This window comes from Pholis gunnellus, assembly GCF_910591455.1.
Source record: "Pholis gunnellus genome assembly, chromosome: 21".
Classification (NCBI taxonomy): domain Eukaryota; kingdom Metazoa; phylum Chordata; class Actinopteri; order Perciformes; family Pholidae; genus Pholis; species Pholis gunnellus.
Genome location: NC_136548.1, coordinates 1,131,473 through 1,153,769, shown reverse-complemented (window position 1 = coordinate 1,153,769; position 22,297 = coordinate 1,131,473). Strand labels below are relative to the sequence as shown.

Genomic DNA, 22,297 nt, shown 5'->3' with positions numbered 1-22,297 from the left:
TATTGACCAAGAAATGAGTACTTGATTTTTTTGTATGAATTCTTTTATGTATTTGACATTTCATTGTTTTCTCATAAATGACAAAATAAGGCAAATGCATCCCAAGATTGTCACTGTGGATATTTTCATAAAGATCACAATACAAATGCAGATTAAATGAAATGTCCTAACATTCCATAAATGTAGTGTATTGTGCAGCCTGAGCGCTTTATTGTTGACTTTCATTCAGTGTGAATTCTTCATGATGACTTTGTCCTTTCTTTATATCAACTTTGCTAAAAGCTACCAGTGACACCTTCAATTACAGCTAAGTAATTAGGTTGTGGTGTGTACAACGTATTATATCCTCTATTAATAACAGGGAATTGCCTTAAATAAAAATAATTGTTGTTGGTTCAGTATTAGTTTCCCTTGTGTGACCAACCATAAATAAAGTTGTCTTGATGGGAAATATCTCATTCATGTACCTTATTTCTGTCTTGCATAAAGAAACTGCACCACAGATCTGCTGCCTATAGCTGGATAACAGTGTATGCACATTTACTTCATTTAAATGTATATGTGCTGATATTGGATTATAATACCAGCTCACCATGTTGAAATGTAATGGTGCAGCTGTCCGTTTGGAGTGAAAGCTGTCACAGTCACATGGGCTGAATAAAACATTTATATTGTACTTTGTTGGTGCCAATCTGTTACGGCTGTTTGCACAGTCGGCAGTAGTAGGCAGCGACCAAGTTTAAAATGTGTTCTTGAAAGAGAGAGAAGAGATTGTTTCAATAGACAGACTGTACAGACATGTAAGACATGATGTAACGTGTGAAGGCATATTTAAAGTAGGATGTAAATATGAATACAGTGCAAGTCTATAAAATATATAAATAATGGAGAATCAACTCTAAGTTGTAATGAATGTTGTTTTCTACAAAAAGGAAAACAGGCAGTAAGAGACCCTCCCACTGTGCACACTCTACATGCAGCATGGAAGTGTCAGCAGGCTTGTTCAGTGGGATGGACATATTTGTGTCCTCGACACCCATCCCATGGCGATGTCTGTTCCTCCAGTTAAATCCTTTGGACAGGCCTGGCTCCCTTTCAGGGTCTGAGCTCACTGGAATGACACAAGACTGGTGAAAAGTATGGGGGGGGGGGGTGTTGGTTGTGCAGCTCCTGGCGGATTACAATGAATGGTAGCTTGCTCAACAAGATAACATGGCTGTCTTGTACCTAGCAAGGTTGTGCTATTCAAAGAAAACATATCCTCTCCCTGGCAATAATATGTAGTAAAATGTTTTCTTGAATGCAGTTGTTTGCCTTTTATGTTTTTGCACTATTGACCAAACATTTTTCATGTTTTCATGTTAGATTTTCACTTGTGCATGTTTATGTGAATGTCACAACATAAGATAAGTTATTTTGACCACAGTGTTCTAGGTTGGACATTAGCACCCTCCACTGGCCAAATGTAGGTGAACTTGGCCGGTGGCAGGTGAATTTGATCAACCAACAGTCACAGTGGATAAACAAAGGGGGAATTTAACAAACAATTGAATCATCAGGCGCCTACGGAGCAGAGGAGTGCAGCTTCTGGGACACTTCTGGCCTGTGTCTGGTGTGGCTGGTGGAAGAATAAGTGAATTACCAACACTGCCATAAAAGCATGATAAAATAATAAATGCATACATACTGTAAATATATCTTACATCGTGGGAACGGTTCCATTTCCCTCCAATTTTAAACACAGAAAAAGATTTATGCTGTCCCTTCATCACTCCCCAGGAAAAAATGCTATTATATGTATTGAATATAAGTGTAGTAAATGCAGAAATAAATTAGCATTATGCATTCATATTGACCAAAAATTGCTGCACATACAGTTGCTGCTATTGAAAAACATTAAAACGGGGTGACAGCACAAATTTGTCTAGAACTATTGAGAGCTTCATGAACCTTGTGACCATGTGGTGGCCAGATAAAGTGTGTCGCAACTCTCTCTTTCAAAGGGTCTGAGTTGCAGTAAAATATATGTAACTCTGTTTTATGTCAAAAACAATAATAATAATAATAATAATAATGGGAACTTAAAGGGAACAGCCTCTTGATTTGTGACAAATGTCTTGTCATGTTATGCCATCTCACCTATTGCGGTGTTAAAGGATTCTTCTTATCATATCACTGTATTACACTCAAGGTATAAAACTTTGGTTTATGGGCTGATAAGGGCTGATTACTATCTCATATTTAGTACAAACATTGACTAGGGGTGTATCTACTACCACTGCACCATACAATCTCATACTTTCCTCAGGGTAATGTCGGTCACACTACTGCAGGAAGAACAATAACGTCTTCTTTTAGGACATTGTTAGGTGATAAATTCAGCACATCTGAAAAAGTCTAAATAAAGTGGAAACCATTGGATTCTAAATGGTCATGGCACAGCTCTGCCTTGCTGTCCTCTGCCTCATTGCCAGCTCTCCCTGTGCTGCTGCTCCACCAGGAGATGAGCTGCCATCAGTATTCACTGGGTCCGCCAGAAACAAGCTGCTGCTCATCTCCTTCGATGGCTTCCGTTGGGACTATGACCGAGATGTTGAAACCCCTAACCTGGATAAGATGGCTAAGGATGGGGTGAAGGCAGCCTATGTTACTCCACCCTTCCTCACCATTACCAGCCCTTCTCACTTCACAATGCTGTCAGGTAAAAGCAACAGTTTAGTGCTTTATATTTTAAACGGTGGCCAATCTGCCAAGCCCTTTCAATTGCCTCAGAGTTTGGTGTGTAAATGCATAATACTCATTGACTGGAGAGATACATTGTCTACTGTCGAACAATTATTGAATTATGTAAAAGATAGTTTACATAAAAAAGGAATGTTTATCTCCAGAATAGGGAATAGGCCCCCACTCCTGAAACCAAGGCTGGGATGAGTGCTCACATACATATTTGTTTGGGTGAATTTGATTTTGCATGCATTCATCAATAATTGAAGGACTTAAATTCACAATGTGTGACTGTGTCATTTTTCTCCTTAATACCCAGCATTTGAACCAGCGAAACCTAAGCTCCACCACTTCCAGAAGCAACCTCCTCATAACTTGTGTCTAGTAGTGTTTTTTTGGAGGGCCATGACAGACATGATCATCTTTTTGCCACAGTTACTTGCAGATATTACACTTACTAAAAAGGGCCCACTGCATTGTTCTGTTCCAAAACTTGGCTGATATACAGAAAGAACAAATGAGGGGAGAGTTTCTATGATTGTTCCTGATTCCATGGATGCCCCAGCTCCAGCTGCTCCCAATTGCCTTCTGCTGTCAGTTCGTTGTCCAAAAGTATTTTAGGAAGATTTGCAAAAAATTCTGTGAAAAGAGAAGTTAATTTAAGCCAGATTCATACTACACAACTTTCAAAGTTGTCAGATCACTGCACTGTTCGCACTACACTAGCTGCCTTGCAATCTGAAGTATTGAAGTCGTTGTGGTTTTTACGCTACATGACTGACTGGCGACGGGGGGTCACACACTCAGAATCTTTCACCAGGACGACTCCCTGATGAGGTCTCCAAACTACATTTTGAGAATAAAACACAAGTTGTGCTTGTCGATGTTATTGTTGGCCCACCTGTTCTCATAGTAGCCTAAACTTCTACCACTCACCTATGTAGATCAGTCATTGTGTTATGTGTAATGTTTATTTTTTGCAAACCTCAAACACCCTTGGTGCAACTCAAAACTAGTATTGCATAAACACACTCAGTATGACTGACTGTCTGTGAGAGTGATCCCTGACGAATCCCGTGGGAAAGGCTGTAAAACATGAGAAAAGTTCATTGAATCCAAGTTTACACTACACAACTTTCAAAGTCTTACTGAGAATTTTTAACAAAATAAATGTATATTGAATGTGGTGTTCTCAGTGTTGGCTTTAACTCAAGCTCAAGATGGGCATTAGATCCTAACTACTGATCTAATGTCCATAGACGACAGGACCCCCTGATTGCCACTGGGTATTTCGAACACTTTACAACACATAATGGCAAAAACTTTCCATGCTGTAGCATGAGGTAGTGAGTTGGTTTTAAACAGTTCTAACTTAGTGAGTTGGTCTTTTTTTGGTAGTTTTATATTGCATTCCATCATTTGTCATCAGTCAGAGTCAGACTGTCTGATGTCATCAGGGAGCTTATTGCTGGACTGGGGTACGATAAGAAAAGGTCCTGCAGCCTGTTGACTCATTTTTAACTCTGTAGCATTCTGAACTGTTTGCAGACTTTAGCACGAGGTCTGACAAAAAAAGTTACAATAATCAAGTTTGGGTGAAAAAAAAAGGTATGAGTTAGGATAATAATAATAATAATGATATTTTAATTTTATTTAGCGCTTTTCTAAGTAACCAAAGACGCTTTACATAGGAAAAAAAAAAAAAAAAAAAAAAGAAAGACAGAGGAGCAAACAGGATCATGAAGAAGACAGAACAAAAACTAATTTGACCTATATTGGGTAGGTGGAAAAGGGCGAGCTTGGTCATTTTGATCATGTGCTGATCAAAAGAGAGGAAAGAATCATATGTTCATACATTCATATATTCATGTAGTTTTGGCTGAGAAATCAGACAGTTGAAAGCTAGTTGTTCCCTGATCAAATTGGTTAGGTTAAGCAGGGCCAAAGACCACCATCTCACTATTATCAGAATTTAGGATAAGGTTCAAAGGTTATTGTAAACATATACTAAGTTTTTTACCTATTTTCTTTCCCTTCCCTCAGGACGTTACATCGAGAATCACGGAGTAATCCACAACATATGGTTCAACACTACCACTCAGGAGAAGAAGCAGTACTACATGACTCAGTTTGTTGATTCCTTCTGGGACAATGGCAGCTTACCCATCTGGATAACAGCACAGAGACAGGTTCTTTAGATCCATCTTTCTGTTTTCGACATGATTACCTTAAATATTTTCCAACTCTATGTGAGATCACAAGCGCTTTGAGTGGTCGGAAAGACTAGAAAAGCGCTATACAAGTACAGTCCATTTACCATCACAATTAAAAGGAGTATTTTTGTGATGAATTAATAATTGTTTTACATTCTTCCAGTGTCTAAAAGCAGGTTCTCTGCATTTCCCTGGCACAGCAGCCACCTACAAAGGAGAGACTGTGAAGGTTAGGCAAGTGGAACCTCGTTTCTATGATCATTCTAATGAGACAGATTGGAGGCTGAACATCGACAAGGTGATTGGAGAGTGGTTCCACCAACAAGACCTGGACTTTGTCTCCTTGTACTTCGGAGAACCAGATTTGGTTGGGCACAACTTTGGACCAGATTCCCCAGAACTTCGTGAGATGGTCCAGCAAGTGGACCGCACTGTGGGCTACATCCGGAACAAGATCCAAGACCATGGCCTTACTGACCGGCTCAACATTATCATCACTTCTGACCACGGGATGACTACAATTCTACGGGATGGACTAGTTAAGAAGATCATTCTCTCTAAGATCCCTGGCTTCAGCTTCAAGGATATCCAGTTTCAATTGTTGGATTATGGTCCAGCTGGGATGCTGCTTCCTAAAGAGGGGATGCTGGAGAAGGTCTATCAAGCTCTGAAAGGAAGCCATCCTCATCTCCATGTGTATAAAAAGGAGGAGATGCCAGCCAGACTGCACTACAGTAACCATCCTCGACTCCTGCCCATCATCCTCATCGCTGACCCTGGATACGTTGTCAATGGGGTGAGAGAATTTGGTGCATGTAGCCCATATTCAGTGGGGTGGGAGTTCAAAGTGTAACTAAGTTTTGAGGAACTCAGATACATTATGTTTGAGAATTGTTGCATGCGAGGAGAGTTTAAAAGTTAGATTTGCTCTGATTGTGGTTAAAAAGCTGCAACCATTACTGAGTGCCCTTCACTTCCTAGCATACAATGCACTTATGCACAGTCCCAGTTTGTTTAAAGGTCACCTTCACACAAATGGTAAGGTGTACCTTTCCTCGATTGTCCGTTACCACTGCATCTAATTTAAAAGGTTCTGCATGATCATGGGGTGTCATCACTAAGACACTCCCTCTCTGTGTCCTCACATTTCATGTGAGTTTCTTTACTATATCTTATCAAATAAAAATAATAAAGCCCCAAAATTATATCATGACCATGTTCCTCATTAACAATTTAAATTTTGTGTCCATATAGTTCTTACCACTAAACTCCAACAAAGGAGAGCACGGCTTTGATAACGAAGTCATGGACATGAAAGCCCTCTTCAGGGCAGCGGGGCCTGACTTCCATAAAGACATGATGGTAGATCCCTTTGACCTGGTTGACGTGTACCCGCTGATGTGCCATCTACTGGGAATAAACCCAGAGATCAATGATGGACACCTGGACAATACCAAACACATGCTGGTTCCCAAGAAAAACACAGGAGGAGAAAACAGTAAGTGTATAAATATATTCACATACATACATACACACACATATATATATATATATATATACATATTCTCATTAATTCAGTGCTAGAGAATTTGGAGTGAGTACGAAAGTTCATTTATTAGCTTCTTCCTAAGCTTTGAACTATATCTCATGGTTGTCATCAGCATATGGAGTTTGCTTGGTTGTCTGTGGACTCAGCTGTGGGGACTTGTTGGGATGCACAGAAGATCATATTGAGAAAAGTGGGATGTACTGTTTCCCAGCATCCCCATAGAGAAAAAGGGGAGAGCTGACCCAGGCAAGACAGAATCATCCATAACTTGGATCAGAAAATTCAACTATGAAAATTGTGCCTTGACATCCCTTATTTCATGTATCAGAATCAGAATCAGCTTTATTAGCCATGTATGCATACATGGCTCCGGTTTCCACGTCGCTCTCAATGTACATACACAAATTTACAATAAACAAGAAAAAAATAAATATATATAAAAAATAAAAAAGGGCAGACAAACAGAAAAACAAACAGATGTAGGTATAAACATTTAACAATATGTACAATATAAGTATGAACACATATCCAAAAAAGTATTTATATATATATATATATATATATATGAACATAAACCTATAAACAATGGCAATGGAATTGAGGTGATAGTGCAAGTAGTGGTAATATTACAAACACAGGTAGTAGTGCAATATGACTGATGAATTGTTCATCAGAGTAATGGCCAGTGGAAAGAAGCTCTTCCTGTGTCTGGTGGTTTTGGCGTACAGAGCTCTGTAGCACCTACCAGAGGGGAGGAGTTGGAACAGGTTGTGTCCAGGGTGTGATGGGTCTGCAGTGACCTTTCCTGACCGTTTCCTGCAGCCTACAAAGAAGTTTTACCACCAGAGAAAAAGATCAGCCAAAGGGTCACCTATTTCCCCTAGTGTAGCTGACTAATACATGAAACATTTTGAACAGATTGCTACGACAGACTTCTATGCAATCTGACCCGTGATACCAAACATGGATGATATTTTTGTCAAACAGCGATAATCCAGTATCTCATCATTATCATCTGCAGTCACTCGAGATGAGAATGACTGTGCTCTGTTGGTTCGTCTACTTCTGAGTCTTCAGATGGCTTTAGAGGCTGAACCATGATCCACATACTTTAGTGTAGTGTGGGCAGTGGTAAGTGGTGGTGTTTGCTGGTATTTAAGCCTTATTCTCTCTCTCCTTACGTTGCTTTCGCGTTGTCTCTGCACCATGGCAGAGTTCAGTTTCATGATGAGCAGCTCTTTCCTGCACGGATTTCTTACAGATGCACCAGTCTTGTGCAATACTCCCACATGTGCTTATCGTGATGTGGAATTACTTCAGACTGTCCTTGATATTGTCCTTGAAACGTCAGCTGGGAGTGCAGGTCTGTTTGGGGAGACGTGTGCTAGTCATTAGCTCCCACTTTTATGGTGGGCTGGGTAGATTGTTGGTTTGGTGGAGGTTGATGTAAGACCTGGGTCTTCTGATGTTTAAGACTAAGCCCGGGGCACTAAATGCCTTGGCAAAGGTGGTCCTCTGTGGAGTGGGCTTTAATGGCATTGTCATGAGGTGTTGCTGCCACGACAGGCACCGATGACCTTCCGGCCACAGCTCCTAGCGGCCGCGTCCACAATAGAGGCTTTGAACATGGTCCATTCGGATTCCATGTCCCCAACCTCCCTCGGGATGTGTGAGAAGTTCTTCCGGAGGTGGGAGTTAAAGACCTCCCAGACAGGGTCCTCCGCCAGACGTTCCCAGTTCATCCTCACTATACGTTTGGGCTTGCCGGGTCTTTCCAACCGGTTCCCCTGCCATCTGATCCAACTCACCACCAGATGGTGATCAGTTGACAGCTCTGCTCCTCTCTTCACCCGAGTGTCCAAGACATACGGCCGCAGGTCAGATGATACGATTACAAAGTCGATCATTGATCTCCGGCCTAAGGTGTTCTGGTACCAGGTACATTTATGAGCCACCTTATGTTCGAACATGGTGTTCGTTATGGCCAAACCATGGCTAGCACAGAAGTCCAATAACGAGACACCACTCGGGTTCAGATCGGGCAAGCCGTTCCTCCCAATCACCCCCCGCCAGGTTTCTCCGTCATTGCCCACGTGAGCATTGAAGTCCCCCAGGAGAACTATGGAGTCGGCAGGCGGCGCCCTTTCCAGGACCCCTCCCACCGACTCCAAGAAGGCCGGATACTCTGAACTGCTGTTTGGTGCATAAGCACAAACCACAGTCAGAGCCTTGCTCCCCGCAACCCGTAGGCGCATGGAGGCGACCCTCTCGTTCTCTGGGGAGAACTCCAACACAGCGGTGCTCAGCCGGGGGTATCCCCACTACCGCCCGGCGCCTCCCACCTTGGGCAACTCCGGAAAAGGACAAAGTCCAACCCTTCTCCAGGAGCTTGGTTCCAGAGCCAGTACTGCGTGTGGAGGTGAGTCCAACTATATCTAGCTGGTATCGCTCCACCTCCTGCACCAGCTCCGGCTCTTTCCCCGCTAGCGAGGTGACGTTCCACGTCCCTAGAGCTAGTCTATGCTGCCGGCGATCGGCTCGCCCAGGCCTTCAGCCTGACCTGCCGCCCGGTCTGCATTGCACCCGACCCCGATGCTTGTCCCTGCGGGTGGTGGGTCCACAGGGTGATAGTTTAATTCATGATTTATTAACGATTTTTCATTCAGTGAACATTTTTCACAGATAACATAAAATATAAAGAATGTGTTCAGAATGACAAAGAAATGTGTATTATTATATACATTACAATATAGTTATATTACATCTTGTTCTTTTGTTTAAAATATTGTTTGTGTCCTTATCTCTTCACACATTTACCCTGATAGGGCCCCATTGCATGTGTTGGTTTGAAATGCACTTCAACACTATACGGCATAAATATGGCACCACCATTTGATTAGTTCAAAACAAGAAAGTTTGAAAAACTAATATTTTTGCTCACATGATTACAACCGAGCCATCATCTTCATGACGGCTGAACCAACGACATAATTTGCTGATCTAGACTGTCAAATACTGTTGATCGTTCCAGAAAAGCTAGTGGGTGGATATTAAGGTATATATGGTACATGTTTTTTTCTTCTCTACATGTTTCCACTGGCAGTAGGGTGTAGTCATGGTGAAGACATCAACACTTTGACCAAGTCTCAATAAAAACATTCATAGCCTCACAAGGTTCACATTTATTGCAGGACTTCAACCCTGACATCACACAGGCTGTGCTGTAAAGTCATATCTTATCACTATGATGTAAGGTTATTGTTCTTTTGATGATTTCTGAGAAGCGAGTAAGTGAGTGTCTTAATGTGTTTAATCCTGTTATTTGCTTTCTTGGCCAATTTGCTGCCTCATCTGCTTGTACGCATGTTTTCTGTTTGTCTTCAGATCCAGAGAAGAAAAATCAAATGGAGGTGCTGATTGGCTTGTCAGCAATGATGGGGTTTCTGATGCTTTTTTTCGTCATTACCACATCCTTCAACATGTGTAAAAGGACCCGAGGATAACACATGCAACTTACTGAGTGATGTTGTTAAATGTGAACATTTACTTGGTAAACTAAAAGAAGTTTTTAGCATTGATAGTGTCGAGCAGCTTCCATTACTGAGTATAAAAATATTATAGAGTTTTATGGCAGCTTGAAGTGGTAATACACTTTATCATGCTACTAAAAAATAGTTAGTGGGACATTTGGTAGATTCATTCTCTTCAACCCTCTTGTGTCCTTGTCCAATGGTTGGAGATCAATATATAACAAGTTACATCCTGCCCTCCATCTTAAGACAAATATTAAGCACACGCCTTCTGCAGAGGTTGATATCCATATACAAGGACAGTGTTTCTCCCAGTGGTCCAGGGACCCCATGGGGTCAGTGACACTCTGCCAGGGAAGAGTTTTCAGATTAATATAAATACTCTTTTAATAGTCTGTTAAGATAACAACTGTACAACTCTTAGAATCTGCAAATGTTTAATATATGTCTGATATCTTTCAAAAATATGTATCTTGTGTTGTTCTTTAACTTAACAAAGACCATAGAAGTGTTTTACAAGTGTAAAAAATAGGCTAAGTCAAATTGTTCGAAGGGACATATTGTATTGGTCCTTGGTTGAAAAAAAAAAGATTTTCTGTTCTAGGATATCAAGGGATGGGTGTACTGTAAATAAGTACAATAATTCTGTAATTGGTGAAAACAAGTAATATATGCAGTACACATTATGGTCCATTAGTATTTTTGGTTTCTCATTATGTATGCACAGGGTCCAAAATTAGCACCCACCACTCGCCAAATGCAACTATATACGTTGGTGATTAAAAACTTGAATTTAGGTTAGAATTGGTGGATTGTTGAATAATAGGCCACGACAAACTCGAATCACTACAACAAATAAGTTGATAGACCATGTTTTGATTTGTATTGACTCTGCACACTGGTGGCAGCATGCGATGTCTGAATGCCAATAAATGCGGTGTAGTTCTTTGATTGACTGATGGATCAACAGACACCTCTGTTTAAGAGGAAAAGATGGTGTATGTCAGAAACCATGTGGCAGGGAGATTGGAGACTTCATTTGTTAGGATAGCTTAGGTATGATTTGTTTGATGCAACAATAAACAAGTGTCAATTAAATGTCATACTGATAACAAATGAGAAAAGAAGTGATAGTGAAGAGCAGTAAAGTTAGAGTTATGTCATCAGAGAGGAATCAACGATGAAGGTGACCAAGGGCAACATTTTCAAAGGAGTTTACCTGTTTGCTGGGAAAGCTGAACAGCAGGTCGTCATCATAAAATAGCTTCATTAGGGTCGTTACTTCATCAGGTATTAGCTTTAAAACAGTTTCATCAGGGGGGATACTTCATCAAGTGTCAGCTTTAAAATAGCTTCATCAGGTTTGTAACTTCATCAAGTGTTAGCTTTAAAATAGCTTCATCAGGGGTGTTACTTCATCAAGTGTCAGCTGTAAAATAGCTTCATCAGGGGCGTTACTTCATCAAGCGTTAGCTTTAAAATAGCTTCATCAGGGGTGTTACTTCATCAAGTGTCAGCTTTAAAATAGCTTCATCAGAATCAGAACCGTTTATTGCCATGGTATGTTGAACATACAAGGAATTTGACATGACGGGAGGTGCATAACATTTAACAACAATCAGTGCATGTATCTCTCTGTACATTTTAGTACAGAGAGATATAAAATAGAGTAAGATATAAAATAAAGTGCACAAACGAACAGATAACAGGACAATAAACAACGAACAGATAACAGGACTATAAACAAGTGAGATGTAAGTGTAGTGTAAAGTGTCAAGTGTACAGAAGGGATAGAAGGTATGCAGGGGAGTGACCGGTAGGACTTTGTCCCGGGGATGACAGAGTCAGTGGGGATCCCGGGCTCTGTTAATGAGCCCGACTGCGGATGGGAAGAAGCTGTTCTTGCGGCATGAGGTCTTGGTCCTGATGGACCTCAGCCTCCTGCCAGATGGGAGGGGCACGAACAGATTGTGTCCAGGGTGAGAGGGGTCGGCTACAATCTTTCTTGCCCGCTTCAAGATCCTTGAAGCGAACAAGTCCTGGAGGGAAGGCAGATTGCAGCCAATCACCCTCTCGGCAAAGCGAATGATGCGCTGCAGTCTGCCCTTGGCAGTGGCTGCAGCGTACCAGACCGTGATGGAGGAGCAGAGGATGGACTCAATGATGCCAGTGTAGAACTGCACCATCATTGTCTTTGACAGGTTGAAGGTTCTTCAGCTGCCTCAGGAAGTACATCCTCTGCTGAGCCTTCTTTGTGATGGAGCTGATGTTCAGCTCCCACTTGAGGTCCTGGGATATGATGGAGCCCAGGAAGCGGAAGGACTCCACCGCGTTGACAGGGGAGTCACACAGGGTGATAGGGGCTGGTGGGGCTGCGTTCTTCCGGAAATCCACAACCATCTCCACTGTCTTTAGAGCGTTGAGCTCCAAGTTGTTCAGACCTCACCTCAGTCTCCCACCTGTAGGCGGACTCATCCCCACCAGAGATGAGTCCAATGAGGATGGTGTCATCCGCGAACTTCAGGAGCTTGACGGACTGGTGACTGAAGGTACAGCTGTTCGTGTACAAGGAGAAGAGCAGAGGGGAAAGAACGCAGCCTTTGGGGTAACCGGTGCTGATGGTCCTGGAGGAAGAGACGTGTTTTCCCAGCTTGACGTGCTGCTTCCTGTCAGACAGGAAGTCTGTGATCCACTTGCAGGTGGAGTCGGGCACGTGCAGCTGGGAGAGCTTGTCATGCAGCAAAGATGGGATGATGGTATTGAAGGCAGAGCTGAAGTCCACAAACAGGATCCTGGCGTAGGTTCCTGGGGAGTCCAGATGCTGGAGGATGAAATGAAGGGCCAAGTTGACAGCGTCGTCTACAGGCCTGTTGGCTCTGTAGGCGAACTGCAGGGGGTCCAGGAGTGGGTCGGTGAGGGTTTTAAGGTGGGACAGGACAAGGTGCTCAAAGGACTTTATGACCACAGAGGTCAGGGCGACGGGCCTGTAGTCGTTAAGTCCTGTGATCCTTTGCTTTTTGGGGACGGGGATGATGGTGGAGGTCTTGAAGCAGGCTGGTACGTGGTATGTCTCCAGGGAGGTGTTGAAGATGTCTGTAAACACCGGAGACAGCTGATCAGCACAATGCTTCAGGGTGGAGGGGGAGACAGAGCCTGGGCCGGCTGCTTTGTGGGGGTTTTGTTTTTTAAAAAGCCTGTTGACGTCTTTCTCCAGAATAGAGGGAGTCGTCACTGGGGAGGGGGGTGGGGGGGGGACACTGGGATGGGTGATACAGAGGCATGGGCCCCTGCTGGGCTGGGGGAGGGGAACCTGGTGGTCTGGGGCTGGTTGATGGATCATGGAGTTGTGGGGGATGGAGTCAGGACTGTCCCATTGTCCATAAAAGCAACAGTAGAACTTGTTCAGCTCGTCTGCCAGGCGGAGGTCATTCATGGAGTGTGAGGCTTTTGGCTTGTAATTGGTGATCTGTCTGAGGCCTCTCCAGACAGAAGCAGAGTCATTTGCTGAGAGCTGGTGTTGCAGTTTCTCAGAGTACAGTCGTTTAGCGTCTCTCACCGCCTTGCTAAACCTGTACTTTGACTCTTTATACAAGTCCTTCTCCCCACTCCTAAATGCCTGATCCTTGTGCAGCCTTAGCTGTCTGAGTTCTGCTTTATACCAGGGTTTGTCGTTGTTATAACTCACCCTGGTGCTTGTTGGAACACAGCTGTCCTCACAGAAGCTGATATATGAAGTTACAGCCTCTGTGTACTCATCCAGACTGTTGGTAGCAGTCCTGAAAACATCCCAGTCTGTACAGTCTAAGCACGCTCAAAGATCCTCCAGAGCTTCACTGGTCCACTTCTTGAATGTCCTCACTACAGGTTTACAGAGTTTCTGCCTGTATGCAGGGATCAGATGGACCATGACGTGGTCAGAGAGTCCCAGTGCAGCACGAGGGACGGCGTGATAGGCCCCGCTGATTGTGGTGTAGCAGTGGTCCAGAATGTTCTCCTCTCTGGTAGGGCATTTAATAGACTGTCTGTATTTAGGGAGTTCATGGCTGAGGTTTCCTTTGTTAAAGTCACCAAGGACAATAACTAAAGAGTCCGGGTTGGTCCGCTCCACACACCGTATCTGTTCGGCGAGTGTCCGCTGTGCTTCCTGCACGTTACCCTGCGGCGGCATGTAAACACCGACCAGAATGAATGAAGCGAACTCATCAAGTGTCAGCTTTAAAATAACTTCATCAGGGGTGTTACTTCATTAAATGTTAGTTTTAAATTAGCTTCATCGGGGGTGTTACTTCATTAAATGTTAGGTTTAAATTAGCTTCATCAGGGGTGTTACTTCATTAAATGGTAGCTTTAAATTAGCTTCATCAGGGGCGTTACTTCTTCAAGTGTCAGCTTTAAATTAGCTTCATTAGGGACATTACTTCATCAAGTGTTAGCTTTAAAATAGTTTCATCAGGGGTATTACTTCATCAAGTGTCAGCTTTAAATTAGCTTCATTAGGGACGTTACTTCATCAAGTGTTAGCTTTAAAATAGTTTCATCAGGGGTATTACTTCATCAAGTGTCAGCTTTAAAATAACTTCATCAGTTTAAGGGGACAAATGGTGTGTTCTCACCCACTTTGTCACAGATATAAAAAAGTCATTGTATTGTACGTCATCAATAGTAAAAATATATATATATATCAAAGCTTGTCATGAAATCGCAAAATGCCATAGTATAATATGCCATTTAAAATAATAACATAGTATGTCAAAACAAAATTCATAGATTGGTATGTCAAAAGAAATTCAGATTATAATATGCAATAAAAAAAAGTCAAAATCAATATCATTAAAAAAACATAAAAATGTAAGTATATGCCTTTTAAATGTGTCATAATATAGTATGATATCAAAAACAATAATATAGTATGTCGTAAAATATATGCATAGACATAAATGCATTGTATGCCATAACAAATATGTCCTAAAAAATGACATAGTATCGTCATACAAAGTGAAAAAAGAAAAAAATATAGTATGTAAAAATAAATATAGTATAGTATGACATGAAAGCAGTGGCGGGCCGTGGATTTTATACCTGGGCCTTCAGTGCTGTTCTACACTTCTAATAACCTCATTATGACGTCACAGGTACGGGTTATTATTTGTTTCGTGTAAAAGCCGCATATTCACATAACACTGCAACATTTGACAAATGAAATAAAATGTTACCTGAAGTTCAACACCTAGCATACAAAACACGAAATGCAGAGTGCAGATACATGAATACGAGCATGACGGGATGCTGCGTCATTAACGGACAATATAGTCCAAATCAATGTAACACAATGACAAACTCACAAGAGCAGTCGCATATATTCGTATGACAACAAAGCAACAAATCAATCCAGCAGACCTGCAGCGGATCCACGCATTCCACCTCACGAGCCATTCAAATATTATTCATAAAAACACCACGATAGACAAATGAACAGTAGAGGTAAACAAACGAAGTTCACTTACCAAATGCTGTCTATCCTCCTTTCTTTGTTGACAAAGAGTTTAATCCCAGTTTATCAGTTCCAGTAAGAAGTCCTTCTCCATTCATCATGCCAGTCGAGCCACCCCCGTTATATTTCGCCGGTCTTCCGCCGCCGGTGGTCGTCTTCGGCCGTGGACCGGCCGTGGACCGGCCGTGAACCGGCGAAGGGCGGGACGCGGTTGTGGAGCTGTTTCCCTGCGAACGTGGTCGTTGAGTTGTAGATCCACTCGAGTCTCTCCAAAAGTACCGACGCTCAGTTAAAATGAAACACATTCACAGCCATAACATGTGCAACGCTTCTCCGACGCTGCATACAAATCCTTTTCCTGGCTGAGTCAGGGCTGCTAGCTGTGGGGTCGTTTCTTACTGTCCAGTTTGTTCAGAAATGTCCTTCTTGAGAAAAGCGTTCCCAGTAACTCCGCCACTAAATCCGTTTCTCCTCCTTCCGCCATTTCATATTAAAAAAACAAAGCTAGGTAAAATGTCTTTCAAATATTTCCACTTGAACTCTGTCTGCTACAACCAAAGCTCTGCTAGTGTTATGTAAATAAATGTAATCAGAGCTTTATGTGCTAATTAGCGGAGTTGTGAGTTACAGGTTATGAAGGTTTAAAACTCCAAGCGGGGCGCTCTAGCACTCGCCTGTACAAAGGAATGAGAAAACTGTAACTCTGAAGGTCACGCTTGGGCAACTATACACTGATATCAAATCTTGGAGTAAACTGCCAGCTGAGAACAGTACGTACCACAGCTTGGGATAGCAAAACGTAGATTACACACGGCTTTCACAACATACACACACACTGATGACGCATCGAAGGAGGATCCCGGACGAGAGCCGGTGCGAGCGGATATGCTCAGTGCTCCAACCAGGCCGTCGCTCTGCTAAAATCGATCCCGCCTGCACCTTGACTTTGACCAATGGCTCCTTTAAGGAGAACCTACAAAACTTACCGCGCTGCCGTGTCCAAGCGCCTTTTCACGTTGCTCTCAATCGGAGAGGAACTGTTAGGACCGTGCACGTTTAACTGCTCGGCTAATATCTCTGTGATAAATAAAACTATTGCTTGAATCTAAGTAAACGCCTCAAACTCAATTCGTTAAGTTGCTTTAGCGACACTAGCAAGCATTATGTTTCGCGGGCACATAGTCACGTGCCCGCCCACTGACCAATCACAGCACACTCTGCACCTTGCAGCAGAGAGGCATCTGGACTCTGAGCTGCAGTAATGCTGACGTAACTAGGCCTGCAAACCGCTCTGGTGTGTCCATGAATCTCAAACTAAAGATCTGATTGGTTGAATCAACAATATCGTCCCCATTCAACTTAAACTGCACATGGAAGCACTGGGTGAGTCTGCAGGCCTGAGGCCTCTCTTCTTACTAGAGACACAGAGGTGAAATCTGATTGGATAAAAGCTCTACTTAAAACAAGCTGCACTGGAAGCAGAGCAACTGAGGAGCACAGTAGCTGTGCAATGAGAAAATAAGATAATGGGAAAAATATTTTTATAAATTATAATACATATAAGAAAAAATTAAATGTATTTAAGAAAAAATATTAAATTATAAAATAGCTATAACTTTGTGATTCTGTTTAGGCCAGCAGAGAAGGCTTTGCAGGCCCTGACGGCCCGCCACTGCATGAAAGACTCGGCAGGTCTAGTGGCAAATGAATCCTCCGTATGGCAGCGGGGATTTGTTCTTTGGAAATGTTTCTCGTAAACCTAGGACCGGGGGCCGTACCGCTCTATCAGCAGGTTAACCGACGCGCTGATTCTCGTCTGGCGGCAGAGAAAACTTTTATGGTATATTATGCTATGACATTTTTGAGGACTTAATATACAATTACTGCTTCATGACATACTATATTATTCATCACGGCATACTGAACAATGATTTTTTTAATGATATACTATAGCAGGGTTGGCCAATTATTTTTCCCAAGGGGCCACAGGACAGACAGGTTGTGGAGGGCTGGACCAACAGACCGAACTCAATCCTGCTCAATATTATTTCACCTCTATATAAAAAGCAGTAAATTGTATGGTTTTGATAAGCTGTGAGTGGTAAGAGTAAATATTATGATCAGTGGTGGAATGTAACAAAGTATATATGCTGAAGTACTGTACGTATGGTCAAATTCAATGTACTTTACTTGTACTTGAGTTCTTCCAGTTTATTCAACTTTGTACTTCCACTACATCTCAGAGGGAAATATTGTACTTTTTACTCCACTACATTTGTCTGGCAGCTTTAGTTACTAGTTACTTTGCACATTATAATTTTTCAAACCCTTCCTAACTCCCCAAACTGAACAAGAGTGTATAAAATGAGCTCCACCTGAAACATCAGGAATAATGATCCAAAAAATGTCCATAAGTAATATCCATAAATAATAGTAAAACACTGGCAGGGATCATGTTTCTGCAAAATGAGTACTTTTATTACTATTGTTTGTAGTCCAATTACCTCATTTTCTGTTTTTCCATTCGATGGAGAACTCTAGTCTGTGTTGGGCTTGAAGGAGTGCTCTGAAGTCAGGTTGAATGTGTGAGGTGAGATGTGAAGCTGACAGGTGATGGTCAGTGAGAGGATCTGGATCTGGATTGTAAACTTCATCACAGAGAATGTTTGTTCACATATGTAGGTCGATCCAAAGAGAACCAACATCTTCTGAGCATGTTGCTTTAGCAGCTGGCTCGTCCGTGCCGCTCTGCATCAGTCAAGTTTTAGTATTTCTCTGCGTGTTTCGTCTCGTAATGGAGATTCAAATTGTAATCCTTAAATCTGTTCTTAACAAACTAAGCAAACGGCTTTACCTTTGACTTCAGTAAATAAATACTTAGAAGTCCATGTTTTGCTATAAACTCTACACTGTGTCAGTCTCTTTTTTTTACACAACAACTTCAACTATTACTACAATAACTAGTGGTACTATTTGATTTCATATTTACCAAAGGTTTGTTCCATGCGCTCCAGTTCTGGTCTCCACATTTACATTTATTTACATTAGAGACCCTTTAAGTCACAGAATAACTGAATAATTATAAGTAATCATTTTTCACCACTACACTACATGTATTATAATTTTCTCATTGCACAGCTCCTGTCTTCCTCTGTTGCTCTGCTTCCAGCACAGCTTGTTTTAAGGAGAGCTTTTATCCAATCAGATTCAGCCCCTATTTCTCTATGTAAGGAGAGAGGCCCGATGCCCGCTAGAGAGCCTTTGCAGTTTAAGTAAATGGGGACGATATTGTTGATTATCATAGTCTTCAACCAATCAGATCTTTAGTTTGACATGTTTGACATTCTTTGACGTGCCAGTGGCACTGAGGTAGCCTCCTAAGTACGTCTGCATTAACCGTGCGCCATGATTGGTCAGTGGGCCAGCGTGACTTTTGTCAAACAGAAAGCTAGCTAGCAGATCTTAGTGTGTTTAGTAAGAGTTCAGGTTGAAACATATGTAAGAGACGTTATGACATTTTTTGCGTTTTGCTTGGTGTAGATTCTTTTTTTTTTTTTACCTAGCTGTGTTTTTTTAACACTCAATGGCTGAAGGAGGAGGAGAAATGGATTTAGGAGTTACTGGCTTGTTAACAAAGAAAGGAGGATGAACTTTGTCTTTAAGTGAAGGCAGCTGTGGCTTTTGTTTTTTTACATCAGCAGTAGCGTTACTACTGTGTTCATTTGTCTATCGTGTAGTTTTTATGAATAATATGAATGGCTCGTGCTATAGCGCTGCAGCGTTGCTGGATTGATTTGTCATGCTTGACATTTTATGTTGTCATATAAATATATTTGACTGGTTCTTGTGAGTTTGTTCTTGTCATTGTGTTAATTACATTGATTCTGACTTGTCCGTTAATGACGAAGCATCCCGTCATCGCGGGGTTATTTCGGACATTTGATTCTCCGTTTCAATCAGTGGGGAACAGCTAACTGCTGTTATTTCCCCGCTAAGCTAGTTTATCTTAGCCTCCCTGAAGACACGTGCGGGGCCTCAACTGTTTTTTGTTGTTGTTCCGGGTTCAAAAGGTCACACAGCCCGTTGTGTGTTACGTGAGCACAGTCCACCGAAAACATTATATTTCCCACAGTTTAAGCTTCTGCATTTTCCAAATGCACTAGTATTATTCAAACGTATTGTTCGGTTCGTAAGCCTCGTACCGAACGGTTTAATACAAATATGTTACACCTCTAGAAACAAACAACCATAGCTCAGTAGGACAGCACAGAAGGCCCAGGTATAAAATGCACGGCCCGCCACTGCAACACAACCAGTGTCCACCTGACACTGTCTATACGCTGCAACAAAATTAATAGTTATAATTTCATTGTAATTTCGAGTGGCATTGCATTAATTTCCAGTTGAACCGTGTTGCACATATTCAAACCAACCTGAGTGTATGATATAAAAGATGGAAATTTGCACTGAAATTATCTTTCATTTCCATTTACAGCTCGTGGGAATGTGTGTTATAGGAAACTAAATAAATCACTGATTTCCGGAACATTGGGTTTTTAAATAAGAGAAATGCCAACAATAATTGTAGCCTATGAATTGCTTCAAATGACAGACATGCACACACTTGTTTCCTTGTTTCCAACCATGTTCCTGCCAGATACAGAGGTGGAATAATTCAATAAATTAGCCATTAATCTACAAATAAGAAGTCCCGATGTTGACCCTTGAGTGCTATAAGATCTTTTTGAACAAGAGTAAATGACTTTTTTCTGATCGTTTTTGTTAGTTTGTTCTATAGTCTTTGGAATGGGCACACACTATGCATAATGCACGCACAGCGGGCACAGCGTGAGTCCTAGTCAGTATTTGTTTGCCCATCTGCTACTTTCTTTTGTAAACCATCCTCGGTTGTTTATTCCCTCTGACAAATAACACTAATAAAAGTATAACAAAAGTAATGTAAAACACTATGTTCCTTCTCACAAAAATCTTTCATTTTCGCCTTGAATCATTTGGGTGGATTTGACCGCTTGGTCATTTGTTCATTTGCCCCACACATCCAAAGATGTTAGCATAAATTAGCTGGAAGCTAGCTAGCTACAGAGACTATAGCTTTGTTTCTTTTTACTACAGCAGCTGCCCTTACAAACTACATACTGTTGCATGCTGTATGTGTTCAATTTGGACATACTACTTTCTCATAAAAGGTGCCTTGAAATTTGACCCTCTTGCTAATATATCTGCTGCACAGAGGATTGTGGAGGATTGTTGGTCAGAATAGCCAGAAGATCCTGCTTGCTTATATATTGCAAAATGCTACTGAATGTAGTAGATCCTGGTATTTTTGACATCCTGCATTTGACATACTATGCATTGGGACGTACTAAATATTTTTCTGGCGTACTAAATAGTGTGGTAGTATGGGTACTGGAACGCACAGCATGCATTTGTGTGGCTGTTCAGCCTGACTGACTTCCTTATTCACAAGAAACTCCAGTTCTTTCCTTTGTTTTCTTCCAGTCTCTCTTCTTTTACATCTCGTCCTCCATTTATCTTTATGCAGCAGGTTCATATAGAACAGGTGTCAAGCCATAAGTCATCTTCCACCAAAAACAGACTGCTTTGCCTGCGCAGCCTATGAAAGCTGTAGCTCCTCGTTAATGGTCTGTGACTGAGGCTCTCTGGGTTCTATATGAATCTTTGTGGGGCTGCCACACCTCTTGTGACAGCATTTACTTAACCAATTCAGATTACTCAAATGGAAACTGGTTGATGACGGTACTCATGTTGATTACTTTACCGATTAGTGAGATTTTGTTGTATATAACAAGGAATATAGCTAATAATAGGAAATGTAACAGACAAGTTATTATAACCAGCAAAAAGAAAGACAAAACTAACACAAAAAAAATAACATTTACAGTTTTGCTGGAATGTGCAGAGGCCTGTTGAATCGTGTTATTTGGGTTTTATGTTATTCTACCTGCTTTGTTGTCATATAAATATATGTGGTTGGTTCTTGTGAGTTTGTTCTTGTCATTGTGTTAATTACATTGACTTTCACTATATGCATTGTCCGTTAATGACGAAGCATCCCGTCATGCTGGCGTCATAATGAGGTTATTAGGAGGTGGTTCAACTGTAGTATAAAATGCACGGCCTGCCACTGAAAACTAGTTACTAGTTAAAGTAGGCCTAGTAACCAGTACATCTACAGGACTGTCTCAGAAAATTAGAATATTGTGATAATCCCCATACGTGTGATTTAGTTTACTGAACCAAGCTGAGTGTTTTTCAAGGCTCAGGAAACCCTTGCAGGTGTTTCGAGTTAATTAGACGATTCAAGTGATTAGTTGAATACCCTACTAGTATACTTTTTCATGATATTCTAATATTTAGAGATAGGATATTTGAGTTTTCTTAAGCTGTAAGCCATAATCAGCAATATTAAAAGAATAAAAGGCTTGCAATATTTCAGTTGATTTGTAATGAATCCAGAATGCATGACATTTTTGTTTTTTTAATTGCATTACACAAACTAAAGAACTTTATCACAATATTCTAATTTTCTGAGACAGTCCTGTAGATGTCGTAGATGGTAGGGGGGTATTATAAGTCGTAACAAATAGAACGTTCAAGTCACGTACCTCAAAATTGTACAGAAGTACACTACTTGCTGTTTAGTGTCTATGAGGAAGATTATGAAGTTAGGTTCCAGCACATGAAGAGCGGAGACTGTCGGCTCGGGACACCCTCAAACAAGCAGACAAACACCGCCATCTTGTGGTTG

At 41.6% G+C, this 22,297-nt stretch overlaps 1 protein-coding gene across 1 annotated transcript; it reads left to right on the top strand.

The window, feature by feature from the left end:
* The first annotated feature begins 2,320 nt into the window (after nucleotides 1-2,320).
* On the top strand, nucleotides 2,321-11,119 carry LOC306712684 (ectonucleotide pyrophosphatase/phosphodiesterase family member 7-like). Its single transcript, XM_079182080.1, has 5 exons — nucleotides 2,321-2,701; nucleotides 4,768-4,913; nucleotides 5,101-5,733; nucleotides 6,192-6,435; nucleotides 9,871-11,119. Exons 1-5 carry the CDS (start codon nucleotides 2,428-2,430, stop codon nucleotides 9,987-9,989), a joined length of 1,416 nt encoding a protein of 471 aa, XP_079038206.1. The 5' UTR covers nucleotides 2,321-2,427; the 3' UTR covers nucleotides 9,990-11,119.
* Nucleotides 11,120-22,297: the final 11,178 nt, after the last annotated feature.